This window comes from Apus apus, chromosome 10 (genome assembly GCF_020740795.1).
Source record: "Apus apus isolate bApuApu2 chromosome 10, bApuApu2.pri.cur, whole genome shotgun sequence".
Classification (NCBI taxonomy): Eukaryota; Metazoa; Chordata; class Aves; order Apodiformes; family Apodidae; genus Apus; species Apus apus.
In genome coordinates, this window is record NC_067291.1 from 14,942,102 (window position 1) to 14,958,731 (window position 16,630).

At 42.5% G+C, this 16,630-nt stretch overlaps 1 protein-coding gene across 3 annotated transcripts in view; it reads left to right on the forward strand.

Annotated features, from left to right (window-relative positions):
• Window positions 1-16,381, forward strand: part of SV2B (synaptic vesicle glycoprotein 2B) — a 60,756-nt gene extending 44,375 nt beyond the window's left edge. For all 3 annotated transcript variants that reach the window (XM_051628925.1, XM_051628927.1, XM_051628928.1), the window contains 11 exons: window positions 241-421; window positions 1,050-1,201; window positions 3,046-3,179; window positions 3,944-4,033; window positions 6,030-6,140; window positions 7,238-7,326; window positions 8,074-8,238; window positions 10,785-10,918; window positions 11,602-11,802; window positions 14,026-14,185; window positions 14,773-16,381. In XM_051628925.1, coding sequence (XP_051484885.1) covers window positions 241-421; window positions 1,050-1,201; window positions 3,046-3,179; window positions 3,944-4,033; window positions 6,030-6,140; window positions 7,238-7,326; window positions 8,074-8,238; window positions 10,785-10,918; window positions 11,602-11,802; window positions 14,026-14,185; window positions 14,773-14,956 — 1,601 coding nt within the window. In that variant the 3' untranslated portion in view covers window positions 14,957-16,381. The remainder of the gene's footprint in view (window positions 1-240; window positions 422-1,049; window positions 1,202-3,045; window positions 3,180-3,943; window positions 4,034-6,029; window positions 6,141-7,237; window positions 7,327-8,073; window positions 8,239-10,784; window positions 10,919-11,601; window positions 11,803-14,025; window positions 14,186-14,772) is intronic.
• Window positions 16,382-16,630: the final 249 nt, after the last annotated feature.

The window sequence follows — 16,630 nt, forward strand, 5'->3', positions numbered from 1 at the left end:
CAGTGCAGAGGGGAGCCATGTAAGTTCATGGGCAGAAGATGGAGAAAGTAAGTACCAGCAATGGATTGTGTTTCTGGCACCTGAGACAGATAATTTGAGGGGGATGAGGGTATCTCTGCTTTATTGTGCAGTACACTAGGTTGATATCAGCTGCCATACAGGTGCTTTAAAAGCTACTTCTGTATTGCATATTATTTCTCCACAGTTACCAAACTCACTGCCTCTCTGTCTCTATTCTAGGCTTGATAGTCTACTTAGGAATGATGGTGGGGGCTGTCATGCTGGGTGGCCTTGCTGATAAACTGGGAAGAAAGAAATGCCTCATCATATCACTTGCAATCAATGCTGCCTTTGCCTTGATCTCCTCCTTCGTCCAGGGATACGGATTCTTCCTTTTCTGCCGCCTTATCTCAGGCCTCGGGTGGGTAACTGATGAATCTGTCCCATATCCTAGAGGAATCCTATCACAGCTCAGCAGTGTTGGAGCATAGGGTGGGAAGGCTGCTCCAGAGGTGCATCTCTGGTACCGAGCTGGGACAGCACTGCTGTTAAGCACATGTAGTTGTGTTACCTCCCTCTTGACCCTGAAAGCATTAGCAGTAAGAAAGTGTGGTCATTGACATTCCTCTGGTACTGCCCAAACTGTGCAGAAAAGCAAGTGAGAATGATAAATGTCTACTTCATTTTACAGTCCTGACTGCCTAGGCCCCCAATGAGATCCTCAGCCATTCCCATCACCTGCCTGTGTTTTGCCTCCTTAAAACCAGTGATTGCAAAGTAACAACAGAGATGTTGAGATGAAGAGCAGGGCATTACACTGGTTTTATGTAAGCTCTGAAACTTAGCTTTCAGAGCATGAGAAAAACCTTGTTTATCTTTGCTGTCTAAGACCAGTACAGCCAAAGAGAGACTGGCATTTTTCCTGCAGGTCTCACTTTTGTGCAGCATGTCTGTGAATGTGACCTTCCCACTTTATATGTGCAAGCCTAAGTACAAAGACATCAAAGAAAACTCTTACCCTTCCCATGTGTTGTTTTTTTTCTCCTCAGTATTGGGGGATCCCTCCCCATTGTGTTTGCCTATTACTCTGAATTCCTGTCTCGGGAGAAGAGGGGGGAACATCTGAGCTGGCTTTGCATGTTCTGGATGATTGGTGGCATTTTTGCATCAGTGATGGCATGGAGCATCATCCCACATTACGGTAACTGTTTCATGCTGTTGACTTTTGAGAACATCACCTTCGTGCATCACTACATTACCCCCAAAACCCACACAGAGAACATTAGTCAGTCCTTACACACTCCAACACAAACAATCCTGAAAATAATAGAAACCTGAAGTGCACACAAAAGATCTGATAAATTGACTGCATGATAGATTGACTGGTGCTAAAGCTGTAAACAAGACTGATGAGGGCTTTGCATATAAAGCTTCAAATACACCCATTGGATTATACTGCCAGAGCCTGTGCTCTTAATCAAAATGTCAGCGTGTGCAGGGAAAACTGGACTGAGATTATATCACAAACATTCATCCAGTTATCATAAATAAGTAACTTAAATCAGGGTATTACTGGGTGCTATGAATAATAGCAGTGAGGACAGCACATGCTCTTTTCCTTAGCAAAGGGTAAACACTCCTGGGGCTGAGTCTCTGGTGATGTGTCTTGCCAGCATGCCATGTCCTGGAGTCACATCTGACTTCACCTAACTGGGTTGAGGAGTGGAATGGGTTTCCTGCCCAGAGCTGGAAATGGGAGAAAAAAAGTAGATGGGTGGACTCTGAAATGTAATTGTGCTCTGAGGAGCAAAAATCTGCATGTTACATGGTGTTCCTCATAACTCATATAAATCTTAGGAAAACATCAGAAGCAAATACCTACTGGAAAAGATTAATTCCATCAGTATTCAGTAGCACCAGCTGTTTGCAAAATCCTGTTTGAGGAAAGTAGGACAGACCACAGAGACCATGAAGAAAAACACTAACATTTACCTATCTGTCCATTAATTTTTACTGTGTTTAAAGTAGACCCAGTATAAACTCAGTTAATGCTTTTGATTGATACGACAGGGACTGTTGGAAAAAATAGGCAAACAAACTGCATAATGGTGTCAGGTTGAAATAATTCCCTTATCTGCAACCACATTTGCTCTAAAAAGCCCTTATTTACATTACATTTATTTTTCTGATGAGTTTTTGATGTTGTATTTTCATAATTTCTCTTTTATTTCCCAAGTTCCCCTACTATTTTGGAACTTTGGAAAATGAGTAGAACACTGTGACTGACTTAGATGAGACCTCTGCAAAATCATTGCTTGATTATTTACTTTATATGTGAATAAAAATGTTTATAGGAAAAATTCCTTCTGAGACATGAGCCTAGGGAAGTAATGGAGCAAAGTAAGAATGATCCTGTACCTTTTAGTCCTTAGGAGGGGAATACCTGACCTGCTCAGACATCAGGAAAAAAGCAGGAGAAGGAGAATCTCAAATTCAGGATTGGACTTTGGTTCCTCTAAGTTTGAATCCCAGCTAAGATTTTGTAGGTCTGGAAAAAAAATAAACTTGCTTTCCTAGCTCACTTCCATAAAAAGTGAAATGCATGTGTGAGGTACGAGATGGAAAGGAGCTGTCTCTAACATGCCTCTCAAATCAGAGACAGTTTAACTTTGTAAACTTTGTGTAATATCACTGTGTAGCAATGAATTATGGCCCTGATTCCTCTACCTTTTCCCAGCCTTTCTTGCCTGCAGCTGCATGGAGCTATTCTTATCACCAGATGATTTCTAAACCCAAAGATAAAAGAAGGTTTTCAAAAGGCAGAGCCTGAGCAAGTATGTTCCATTTTCTGCATTGAACATGAACTGACTTGCTCTTATCTCCTGGGCATGCCATTGAGCCTCTGAGAGCTGTCATTACTAAGAATAGCAAACTTTCAACCTGTCCTCATGTCATGCAGAGCTACGAAGTTCAGAGCTGCTTTTGGAGAGAAATAATCAGAATGCCTGGTTAGTGGTTTTACTTTTTGGCTCTTGCTGTTTCCAGGCTGGGGGTTCAGTATGGGAACCAAGTACCACTTCCACAGCTGGAGAGTCTTTGTACTTGTCTGTGCTCTGCCCTGTATCGCCTCCCTGGTGGCACTGAAATTCATGCCTGAAAGCCCCCGGTTCTTGCTGGAGGTAAGTTGATTCATCTGGATGTTGCAGTCTGATGTTAGCAGAGGACAGCTGGTCCCTAATGTGTCACCATCTCTCCTTCTTTGTCCCATCAAACACACATTGCACAACCTCAGAGGCAAAACCACTCCTACATGTCTACACTAGCTCCACAAATTGCTTAAATCATGGCATCTACAAACTATAGAGTCAATCAACGATGGTTAGTATTTTACTGCCAAATGTGGTACAGAAAGGAGGTGGTGAGTGCTGGGAATTTTAAAGTCCAACAAAAGCATTTTGAAAACATCTCTCAAAGTTTGAGCATGTAACTACTGAATCCTGGTGGAAGAGCAAAGGACAGACAACATTTTACTAAGTAAAATACCTACGTCTTAGAGTGCTTAAGCAACTATTCTTTATTCCCATGCCAGAGATGAGAAATGTGGCCATACCTACCTCAAGTTAGCCCTGCAAGTCTTTATCAGAGGTGGGATAAGAGCTGAGGTCTCTTCATCCATCTCTTCTTATTTCATCTGGTTTTAAAGCTCTGTTCCTGAGTCCTCTCCTGCCTTAGGCAGTATTAGGGTAACTCCTTTCTACGGTGCTGAGATGTTGTGCTCTCTGAACACAACCTGTGCTTTCAGGTCTCTGCTTAATGCAGTCAGTGCTGTGTGTGTTGCTTCACTATGTAGGACCCATAGAATTGGTTTCTCTAGGCTTTGGTAAGTTGCAGAGCTGGGATCTCCAACATTTGTTTTCCTTTTCTTTGTTTTTTTTTTTTTCAGATAGGTAAACATGATGAAGCTTGGATGATCCTCAAGCAAGTTCATGACACCAACATGCGGGCCAAGGGAGAGCCAGAGAGGGTGTTTACGGTGAGTTTAAGGAAGCAATCATTGTGTAAAAAGGAAGGCTGGACATGCATTCCTTGGTGCAGCATAACTCCAGTTTATTCATCCTTGAGTGTCTTTCAATAGGACCTCCCCCAGCCATCAGAAAAAGGAGTCTGAGATACACTTTGTGCATTAGAAGTTAGGTGCCAGTCGGTTTTTTTCAAGAATTAGTCAATGCTGTGAATTGCAGTGAGTACTCCTCATTTCTGTTGTTACTCTGCAGCATATAGACCAGTGATTTTCCAATTACACACATCCTTAATTGGTCTGCTGTAAGAGACCAAAACCAAATAAGAGAGTATTAGTCATGTGGGATAGCTGAGTCACTCCTTTCTCCATTCTGGCTTCTAATCAAACTCTTTTATTTTGGAAAAGGTCACACCAGTGGACTTCATTAATATTAAAACCAGGTAAAATGTGTGTGCTGGGGTTAGTTGCAAGTTACTATATTTCAGTAGTAAACTCCCAGTGAGCTAGTCAGGGATTAGGACTTGATTTGTATTTTTAAAGATGAGAGGACACATGCTCTTAAAGAATGGGGAAAAGGAGATACGGTTGTGTGTAAAATGTCTTTTTGAAGAGAAAGGAGAGCAAGGCTTTGTGTTCACAAAGTCTCTCATGAAACAGGGCTTCTCAGGATTGATCCTTCAAGAAAATGAAGGATTAAGATCTGTGCATGAGAACTGTGTGCAGGTTCAGGTAGGAACCTAATGAGCATATGTTATTTTTAGGCTACCAAGCATTTGACTAATTGCTGTAATACTGAGCTGGGCTGGCCAGTCCTGATGTGTGGAGGGGTGAAAAGAGGACAAGGACTCAAAAATATATATATACACCTTTCTAAGTAGAACACTGTGAGAGTCTGAGCTGAGTAGGAGGATGAAGAAGCAGCTGCACAGCACCCGTTCGTGCTCATTACTCCATCCAACAGTGCCCTGACTGCTTCAGCATGAGCTGATCCCAGAATGGTGCCTGGAGGCACAATGTGCTGGCTGAACCAAGATTACTGACATCCCTTGGCATGGGTGGATGATCAGTGCAGCTGGTGTAGCACAAACTGTCAGATTTTGTGCTTTTCTGATAGGCCAGAAGTTGCCAGGTTTTGGTGAGTCAGCTGTAACCGGGACAGTTCCCAGAGCTGACTTTTAAATGGTGCCAGCAAGAGGAACAGGGAGGCTCCACAGCCCAGCCAAGGTGCTCATCCACACTTAGATTTATTCAGTGATTTTCACCTCCTTCTCATGTTTACAAACAGATCTCGTTTCCTTGAAGATGTCCTTTATTTAAAGTAACTGAGCAAATATTTTCTGGGACCTATTTTTAAGGTTTATTGGGCAGCCCAGTTCAGGTGTTTAGCATTGAAAATCCAGGCTGTTTTGGTGGAGCAAGTTGCTTGCATGGTGTGGGCTCACTTGATGACAGGATGCATTTTCAGATGCAAAGATTCCTGTCTACACATTAATTTGTCATAGTAGCTCTGCAAGTGGTGTTTAAAAGGTATTGAAAGAGAAATATTCTTGCCAGCTGTTTTTGGAGAAAGATCCTGAGGGCACAGTTGGATGTGGATACAAGTGGCTGATCTTGGAGATAATTTTTACTATAATTGCACAGTCCAAATTTCTAGTGAGAATCTAAGGGATACAGAATTAAGGTAGCACAAAAGCTGATTAAGCAATCAGTGAAAGATGGATGTGGATGTGATGCACTTGAAGTATTTCATGGAAGGAGAGAGAGAAAGGATGGAGGGATAGAGGAATGGAAGGAAGGAGGGTAGACTTCATTCTATAATGAAATACCTTGCTGTGTATGAAGTCAGCTCAATTGTTAGTGATAACTTTCAAGGAAAAATAGTAAGGACTGGAAACATTGCCTAGAAGGCAGAGGAATTTAAAATTCACCCAAGATGAATTTTAGAAACTTTAGTCCAATTTTTTTTATTATTATTATTTTTTTATTATTTTTTTTTTCCACCCCTCAGGTTTCCTATATCAAAACTCCGAAGCAAGTGGATGAATTTATTGAAATCCAGAGCTCAACAGGAACCTGGTACCAGCGCTGGCTGGTCAGAATCTCGACTACTTTTAAACAGGTAAAGAGAAGGAAAAACCTCCCACAGGGACTTTTGAACTTTGGGGTCCTCATTTCTTCAGGTCGTTGCATCTTGAAACCTTGACTCTCACTCAAAACTTCTGCTGGTGTTTGCAAAGGGCTGTGGTTTAATTGCACTTTCTATGCAGATGTGTGCATCTGCAAAGTGCTACACAGGGCCTGGCCTCGAGGTGCCCTGTGAGCACCATGGTAGCCCAGCTCTGCAGAGCTTCCAGGACGAGCCACAGCCCCGAGTGCTCATCTCCTCAGCAGATGAATGGATCTGCTCTCCCACAAGCCTGATTGAGTTTACCACCCGCAGTGGATTCAGAGTGTGTTTCCTCCTCGCTCCTGCTGAGGCCAAGTTTCTAACTGTTATGTTGTCTTTTTGGCTAATTTAACCTTTCACACATGCCAGGTTAATTGCCTGTGCCCATGGAGAACTTTGGAAAATCTTGCTAGATGTTTCTAGTCTAGGAGGATGAGCTTAAAATAAAAGAGAGTCTTTAATAATTAATAGAAATGCAGATGCTCTACTTCTACTGTATTTACGTGGCTAGTGAAGAGCATGAGGAGTTATGTCTCCTTGTGTTCCTGGAGGTATTCCTGCAGCAGCTTAAGAAGAGCAGACCTTCTCCCTCCTGTTCTACTTGGCTTCATCCCTACCTGAATTCATCTCACCCCTCCTAAAATGCCAGCTGTGTTTGGAGCTCTTTGGAGCTCAGCTTGGAAGCACCCTTGAGCCCATACATGTATTTGAAAAGACAAAATTGTCAGTGTCTGAGAAGAGGCTCATATCCACCTTTGCTGATATAACCTGACATAGACAGTGCATCGGCCCAGCCCTAATCATGCACTCCAGCTCATTACAGAGAGTTCAGATCAAGTAGCCTGGCATATCAATGAGTAAGTGTCCTTTTTGAAAGACATTTATCTTGATAACTATAATTTTGAACAAAGACTGAATATAAGCCACACATCTGACCTTCCCCAATGAGCCCTTTTTACTGACGTTAGATTTATGATGCACTCAGAAATCAATCTGTCAATTATCTGCTAGGGTTGCCTTGCAGCTAACTCTTTCTTGTGGATTTGTAGGTCTGGGACAACGTGCTATATTGTTTAACAGCCCAGTACAGGATGAACACACTGATGCTGGCTGTGGTTTGGTTTACAATGGCCTTAAGGTATGGTGGTACTTTAACTTTTCTAAATTAGAGGGCCCTCAGAGTCTGAATAATTATTCACACATTTAAATAAACAATTACAAAATTAGTCTTGGTCTTATTTAAAAGAGTCTTTGTGTATTAAGCCTCATTTTCTTATGAGCTATTGATCAACCTGTTTGCTTGTATGACAATACAATGTGCTTTGAAAAAAATTAGGACTTGAGAAGTGGTCAGTAGGACACTAGTGTATAGACTTTCTCACCTCAAGATCTTTCGTTTGATCTTATCCACACAAAAAACCCCACAACGCTACCTACTTATTAGTGGTTCCTCAGTCTAGATCAAAACTATTCAGGTGAGCCTAAATTTAAATTGCAGGCAAAATTTGTCTAACTCTCACTTAAACCACACACTGTCAGAAATCTGCCTTCTAGGGGAGTTTCCAAATTTCTTAAAGTTCTGCTAGTCTCTTGAGAAGCCAGGATAACACGCTGCTGTATTTCCTAGCCGTGGAGTCAAACTTAAATGGATTGTCCTGCTTTAAGTGAATGAAAATGTATCAACAGGCTTCTGAGATCAGCAGAGTGGTTAGAGTAGGGAGAAACTTTGTCCTGTGTCAGAGCTGAGCAAGAATTAGTATCAGAATACATTTGCCTTAGGTGTTTAACGTTTTGGCAGTTATGAAGTAGATCACTGGAAAATAACAGTAAGATTTGTAGTGCCAGGGTCTTGTGTGTCTGATGTATGTTTCCCATCCTGCTATAGTTACTATGGCCTTATTGTCTGGTTCCCTGATATGATCCGGTATTTCCAAGATGAGGCGTATGAATCCCGAGTGAAGATCTTTGATGAGGAAGAAGTGTCCCACTTCACCTTTAATTTCACCCTGGAAAACCAGATCCATAGAAATGGGGAATACAGAAATGATATGTAAGTGAACAGAACTCAGATCAGTGCATTTTTTGTGTGTGTTTTTCCCCCCCTGTTTTTCCCCAACTTGAAAGTTTCTCTTGTTCTTTTGGATGCACAATCTGTGTATCTCAAATCCCAAAGGCAGTTTTTCACATACCAAATATTCTTTTTACCCTGTTTTTCACACGCTCTGCCTCAGCCACTCGTATCTCCAGGCCCAAGGGGCTTACTGTGAGGAGTCCTGCTTCCAGCAGCCTCTGGCAGAGCACAGGGCAGTGGGCACCAACCTGCCTGTGCTGGGCAGCTCTGGGTGAGGACGTGACTTCTCTTTCCTTAGCACATACTGACATCTACTGGTCTTGGTCAGGAGACACTAGCACTCCTAATGAAACTGCTCTGCTGCATTTCCAAAGGGGGGGGGAAGCTATTTTCCCCTCAAGTCCTCGGTGTGACTTATTCTGATGTCCACCCTGCAGCTCACTAGGGCAAGCTGTGTCATGGCCAGTTTTACTGGTGTACTTCTTCCCACAGGCTGTAGCCTTCTTTTTAGTGCTTTGAAGTCAGTGAAATTACTCAAGTACATCATGGTTTTCCTCTCTTTCTTCTCCCTATTTTGGCTGGGCGTGGTGGTTTTTCTTCTGCATCCAGTCTGGACCTTGATCACTCCATATTCCAGAGCAATTTATTTCCTAGTGACCATTACTACTTTTGTAAATCCCAAAAATATATGTGGAAAAATACGCCTGTGTAAATTCTATGGAGATTCCATTGCAGACAGGCAAGACAGGGTGTTGCTCCAGCTGCCTTGTGCTATGCAGGAGGTCCCACTGGATGTTCAGTGTTACAGAAAACACCCATTGTTGTAATCTTCCGGAGTGAAAATATACTTCATTGTCCAGCCTGGTTGTTCTTCTCCCCTCCAAAATGAGTTGTCTCTGCTTCCTTGGTGTATATCTGATAGACATGGGTGGAGCACTCCAGCATGTGTCCCCATGTCCTTCTGGAGACCTCCCCTGCAGCAAGGAGCTGTGCTTGATGGTGCAAACCTGGCCTCGTAATTCCTATTCCCCTACTTATCCAGCAGCCAAACAAAGTCTGGTAATAAGTGGATGTTTGTCAGATTTAGGGATTGGGGGTCCTTATGCCCAGAGGAGATGCTCAGTTTTCACCAACCTCCCTTTGAATTGAGGATGCTTATCACTTTGCAGGGTGAAAACAGAAAACTCTGTTCTACATCCCAGTTCTGCTTTAGTCCTCTCCAATTAAAAAACTCAAAATCTGATCAAGCTCCATTCCACTGAAGCCCAGAGCATCTCTCAGTATGATCTGTAGCTGTGCTTTCCCTCTAGCCCTTGGCTGTGAGTTAAAACTCCATTGAGCATCAGTCCATTGCTGTATGACTCATTTGCAGATGGATATCAAGAAAGCAAACTGCAGGAAAAGGGTTTCTAACAGCCTTTGGGAGTAAATACATCACAGGTTATTACTGTGCAAATGCAGAACAGCTAAAGTTTTGCTGTAACCTATGAGACCTTCTATATGGAGCAAAAGACTTGAATAGTTGTCTAGTAATGTTTTTGCTCATTAATAGTGTCTGTTACTAGCTTCAGTTAAGAAGCCCTGCAGTGCTCATTTAATGTGTAAACAGCCATCGTGCTGGATTGTGTTGTAAGTGCTCATTTCAATTAAGTTTTTGAGTACATGTTAGAAGGCTTTTTATTTGGTAGTAGTCGTGACCTCCTTAGCTAGAGCAATAATGCCTGCTCTTAATAGCTCTCTACATCTTCCAGACGTGCCTGTGCATTAACTAAAACATCTTCTCAGTGTCCCTGCAAAATTTCACGGGTAAATCAACATTGTGTCATCCTTCAGGCAGGCAGATCAGACATGTCAAGCTTCCCATCAGAGGAGAAATCAATCGCCTGGCACAGTTGATTATTTTTAGTGTAATCTGTTTTCATTACATGATAAGCAATAGTCCTCAAATAGAGATGGTTGTAAGCCAAACTCAATCTCCCCAATCTGTCTAGAAGTCTTGATGCATTTTTGCTTAAAAAAATCCCTTTGAATTTAAACAACTGCCAGAAACCTTTCACCAAATGGCTCAATGGACTCCTGATAGTGTCTGTTTGTGTTTCTGCTGGAGGAAGGGGCAGAGTAAGGAAGGCAGCAAGGTCAGCTCACAAAGAAAATGTCAGGCACTGAGTGAATTGCATCTTCTTCAGATGAACTAGTACTGAAAGGGAGAGGATTTGTGTCCACTCAAGCTTGCAAGCACACTTTCTTAGATGTGACAATTTTGAAGAACAGAAAAACTGCCAGAAAACCAAAAGGTCCATCTCTCTTAAAAAAACCAAACAATTTCATACCCATCTCTCCTACTACAATACAAAATGTATAAGCATGGAGTTGGAAGGAGAGTTATGTATTCAAGCAACACATTTTTTTGTAAACAACCATAGAAATTGCTGTTGGTGCTCTGTCTCTTGAAACAGCCATGAGATGCTGTGTAGAGTAGAAAATATCTAAAAACACAGAGTGAAGTTCTGTTTTCTGCTCCACAGATTTATTGGCATGAAATTCAAGGAAGTGAAATTTGAAGATTCACTATTTGAGGACTGCTACTTTGAAGACGTGACATCCACTGAGACCTTCTTTGAAAACTGCACCATCATCTCTACTATCTTTTATAATACTGGTAATGGGATTCCTGCTATGGTCTCATCTCTGTAATTAGGAACTATTTTATCAGACTCTAGCAGAAAGAGTGATGAGGATCTGTGTGTTTGTGTGTGTGCTGGGTAATAAGAGTGATGATGGGAAAAGAGGGTGATGCATTCAGAAGGAGTCTTCAGGTTGCTCCATCAGTGTTTTTAACCCCATGGCTTCTGGTGCTATTTGCTGCTGCATGGGAAATGCAACAGTCTGCCCCCAGCCCTTGGCATGTTAAAGTAATGGCAAAATGCCTAGCAGTTTAACAGCTCAATTTAGCATATTTGTGTATATATATATAGTTTTAACCAACCTGGGGTTGATGATCATAAGCAGTAAAATATTCATTAATTTATCTTGAAAAATCTTTTAACTTCTACTCTAGTAGAGCATAAAATATAATGCCTTGAAAACAAGGGCCTGCATTCATTGCCTATCCTTGTGGCATGGGGATACTGATCCAGTCCACAAAGAAAAGGTGTGCACAAGCTTACACCCCTGTGTGACAGGCAGCACAGCCTGAGTTTGCCATTAAAATACAAACTCCCTGGCTCTTTCCTTTCTGCGAGGGACAGCTCTCGGATCTTTGCTTTGATCTTGAGTCCTATTGCTGCTGTGTGAAGGGGGATCAGCCAAGCAGGATCAAGACTTTTCCTCTTTCCCTTGCAGATCTCTATGAACACAAATTCATCAACTGCAGGCTCATAAACACTACATTTATGCATGAGAAGGAAGGCTGTCACCTGGACTTTGAGGAGGAGAATGATTTTCTGATTTACCTGGTCAGCTTCCTGGGCAGTCTGTCTGTGCTGCCAGGCAACATCATCTCTGCATTATTCATGGATAAAATAGGGAGGATAAAGATGATTGGTGAGTGGAGATGGTGGACACTTGGGGTGCATGGGAGGAGGAAGGTCACTGTGAAGGTCTCATTGCATCTGCACACACCAACACAAGCTGAGATGGCTCAGGTGGGGCTGAATCAATCCCATATCAAATGGAGCAGAACATTGAAAGGACTTGACAGTGAGCCAAGTGACCTGCTCCATGGCAGTGAGCAAGTTAGCTGCTCCCTGTCTCTCTGCCCTGCTTTTGGTGACAGCCTTCATTTTTTCCTTTCCTGTGACTTTTATCCAGTTCTCAGCACAGCAGGCTCAAAACAGAAGCAGGACCCTTTGGTGCTGTTGAGTTGATGGTGATGCCCATAGCATTCTGATTAGATAAATAAACACTTCACTGGTAGCAATGAATATTCACAAAGATTATTTGATGCAGCCCAGGAATTCCTTCTTTTGGTTTTCTGACTTTCAAATGAATTTACAGAGAGCTTCAGAGAGCATATGGCAGAATAACTGATCATGTCACAGCCAAGCAAGATCCAACTCTTTAGAATTATGGGAATATGTTATCACCTTATCAGCTTTGTGATGACTTCAGAACTGTCAAGTGTTGCTTCCCCTAGGGTTCAGACCTTGCTCTCCAGGTACTATGGGAACCATGCCTTGAGGGGCAACCAAGTGAGGTTAATAAAATCAGGAATGTGGCCCAAGGGTAAGGAGTGATTCACTCTCTTGAGCTCACCTACTTCTCTCTTCTGAGAACAGAGAGAAGTTCAGTTAGCTCAGCCTCACCATCAGACAGGTCAAGGTAAGCAAGGTGTCCCCACCAGTGTGTCAGGAATGTGCGCTGGGGGGGCTGAAATAAGGGTTCATGTAGTGAATTTGGAAAAGACCCAAACAAAGCAGAAAGAAATTTATTAAAGCTGAATGAGAATCAGATTGTCCACCCTAAAAACATGTCAGCGTTTCAGCATTTTCATCTGAAACTGAGATGACAACTGGAATCCTAAGTGCTCATTTCTTCTGCAGAATGAAAAGTACAGAACAAAAATTAGCAACGACTCGCTGAAACGTTTCACTGTGGAACTTTCAATTGAAACAACCTTCTGGCATAGCACCCATATCACTGTGTTGAACACATTATTTCTGGTCAGCTTCACATGAAAAATGAAATCAGCTTTTGCGTTATGAGCCTCTCCGGGACTTCAGTTTTATCAGGTTCTGCTAAACCCTCTTCTGTGCCCAATGTCAGATCTCTTGGTGCACACGTGGTGACCCTACTGCTGCACAGTACCTCTTCAGCAGAGGAAATAGCCACACTGCACGAGTGGGAAGGATTTTGGCCAGGTACCATGAAAGACAAGGGGATATGAAGTCCTGCAGGGAGGCTTTTCAAAGGCAGGGCACCACAGAGGTAAAATGCAACATAATTTCCAAAATGAAGCATTTTAATTCCATCCAGAATATTTTGTCTGGTGACAAATTGAGTAAAAAACTCTGAACAAATAAACAAAATGTTTGTTTTCCTGGTAGTAAATGGAGATATTTCAGCAATAACAGGGTTTTCCTGTGAAATATACTTTGATTTTGTAAAATTTGCATTTTTCAGGTTAAAATTCCCAAAGGGCTAGAAGGCAGTGATGTAGCCATTAATATTTCTGGATGTGAACTGTGCCTAACTGAGCATGAGCATTCTCGTTTTCTCCCTCTGTGGTGTTCATAACATTATGGCTCCTGTGCAAATGTGCCGTGGAATCTAATGATGTTCTTATAATTAAAAGAGACCTCAAATGCTTCATATGATTGACTGTAAATTACCTTAATTGAGACCATAAATGTGTCAAGTAATTTCAATGTTTTATGAAATGCACTGGCTCTTCACTCAAAACTCAAGTTGGAAAACCTTCACAATGATTCTTCCTCCTCATTGACTTTCATGTTTACTCCCCTCTGCTCTTCCTGGGTCCATCTGGATGTTTGAGATGCTGGAAACTTGCCTGGAAAAGCCTGTCTTCAGAGTCTTCACGGAGCAGGACTATCAGCAAGATCAGATGGTCATTGAGAACATTTTCAGGCTGGTTTCCAGCATCAGAGAATCACGGATAGGCAGCATCAAGGCATTTTGGGATTCCTGCAGGTTTAATTTGCTTTGGGGTGAAACGCCATCATTCGAAAGCCATCTTTATCAACAAATGTGTTTGCTCACATTTGGGGGAAACTGGTGCCAACACTTTTCTCTTGGTTTGCCCCCTAGGTGGCTCAATGTTGATCTCAGCAGTGTGCTGCTTCTTCCTCTTTTTCGGGAACAGCGAGTCGGCAATGATCGGCTGGCAGTGCCTCTTCTGCGGGGCCAGCATCGCTGCCTGGAACGCCCTGGACGTGATCACCGTGGAGCTCTACCCCACTGACAAAAGGTGCTCAGAATATTTCTCCTTTTAATCTCCACACACTGAATTTATCCTCTTGGTTCCCGATGGAAAAATTTGCTCTAGGTACACAGAGATGGGGAAGGTTTAATTTTTTTTTGTTTTCAACAGCCCTTAAGGGTTGGCTAGTCCTGTAGAAATACTGGATCAACACAGACATTTGCAAGCATAATTTAGCTTTTAGCTGCTAGGTACAGCAGGATCTGGAGGAGATCCCAAGTTCCTTCTTTGGCAACAACCCTCTCCAGCCAGCGCTTGGAAGGGCTTTGGAAAGTTCTAGAGCAGGTTGTGTCCTGCTGTCTTTGGGGAGGAAAGAGTCTGTCATAGTGAGTCACTGTAAGGCTAGGGAGAAGGTAAGATGAAAAGGAGAAATGAGTGCTCACAGACACTCTCGTCATTCACGCAAACATGCAAAACACTGACATGTTTATCTATTTATTTATTCTGCCTGGTTTTACTTGCTAGAAGCATAGCCTGGGACACACAAGAACATTCACAAAATTACCCATCCAGATCTTCTAGTTATGCCAAGAACCTCTCTCCTAATCATTGCTTTCTGCTTTTCTTCCTTGTAGGGCCACAGCCTTTGGCATCCTCAATGGGCTTTGCAAGTTTGGTGCCATCCTGGGGAACTCAATCTTTTCCTCCTTTGTAGGGATAACCAAGGTGGTTCCTATCCTTCTGGCTTCCTCTGCTCTGGTTGGAGGTGGTCTGCTTGCTTTGCGCCTGCCAGAGACTCGAGACCAGGTCCTGATGTGAGCAACGGAGGCCAGGGGGGTCAGGAGGGTGGATGTAGAAGAACAAAAAAGAGTCATGCTTGGAAGAATCAAAATGTCCATTTCTACATTGTTCTGTCAATACCTCGAAAGGAGAGGGCAGAGAGAAAGAAGAGCCCAAAGGGATAAAGATGAACCCCCTAGTTTCTGACCCTTTTACAGCCACCACTGGTGCATGCAGCTACTACACCCCCCTTGCAGAGCCTGGGTTTAACCTTGCCTACACCAGGAGTCTGCCCGTTCCCTCTCCACCCCAGTGTCAGGACACGGGACGTGACCAGCGGCTTCGTGCCCGTGTGCTCCAGCGTGGGGGTGAGCGTGGCCAGCAGGAGGACAGGTCCTGACCCCCCTTGCCTTTGCCAAGCTGTGAGATACTGCCCGCCTTGCCCAGCTCTCCTTGGCCACCCCCATCAGCTGTGCCGACACGAAGGGGACCCGAAGGAGAGGCAGGCAACAGACTTGCTGTAGGTGAGCTCCAGCAATAGGGACAAGAGATACAAATGTCACTGGTGGCCCTGACTGTCTTGGGTTTGGGGTCACCACCAGAACCTGTTGAAAGTGTGAGAGAGTCCTGATTTCTGGATGATATGAGGGTGGGTGCTTGGCGCTCTCAGAAGAAACAGGACTTGAAAGCTCTTTACTGTCTTCACTTGGGCATAGAGGATCACTAGGCACCTTCTTGTTCTGTGAGAGAATTATATACAGAATTTTATATATATATAATTATGTATTTCCACATACTTGCAAATGTACATGCACACATCAATGTGATCAGCTATTGAAATTCATAATTTCCAATTTCTGCACCCTTCAGAACATTTTAAGACAGACACTAAAAACTAATCCCTCTAATTTAAGATTATTTGGAGTCATGACCAGCTTAGTGACACTTCATTCTTTATATCCAGACACCAAATATTTAAATGTATTGATGGCCAGGAATGTATACTTCTATGAAGATTAAGATGTTTTTTCCTACAGTTTTCACAGAGGAGAAATTGAAACTATGTTGGAGGATTCCACAAACCAAATGTGTACATATTGTCCAGTGTAAATAAGGGATTTTTTGTCTAATACCTTAAGTACAGTAACTGTGAATTTACCAGCATTTTAGCTATATTATTTAAAGAATATGATGCTTGATTTTCTTATATACCTGGGTCTCATTGGAGCACTGTAAGCACAGTTACTTAAAGCCATTTAGCTTGTTGCACAGGGAATGCACACAGGAAGCTTTCACTGTACAGAACATTAAATTCTCCATTAAGTGGTGCAGTTAAGTTTGATACCCCATAAAGACCATTTTTTAAATTCATATGCCCTCTTTATCATGCAACCTAAGTTCTCTTGCACCTAGAAGAAAAGTGAGTTATTTTTTGATATATTTTCTTGGGAAACAAGAATGAAAGGCAGACTGTTAGATAAGTGTTAATTAGACCCTTTCAACAAGCTCTGCAATAGACCAGGATTTATGAGAAACTGTCACATAATGCAGGGAATTTGCATCACTAGGTTATGTTGTGACAAAAAAAAAAAATATTTTGTGCTTCTGTTAATGATCATCCCATTTACTTTTCTTTAGAATCCTCTGTTTTTCCCTTTGTGTTTTGTTTTTTTTTTGGTTGGTTTGGATTTTTTTTGTTGTTTTTTATTTTAA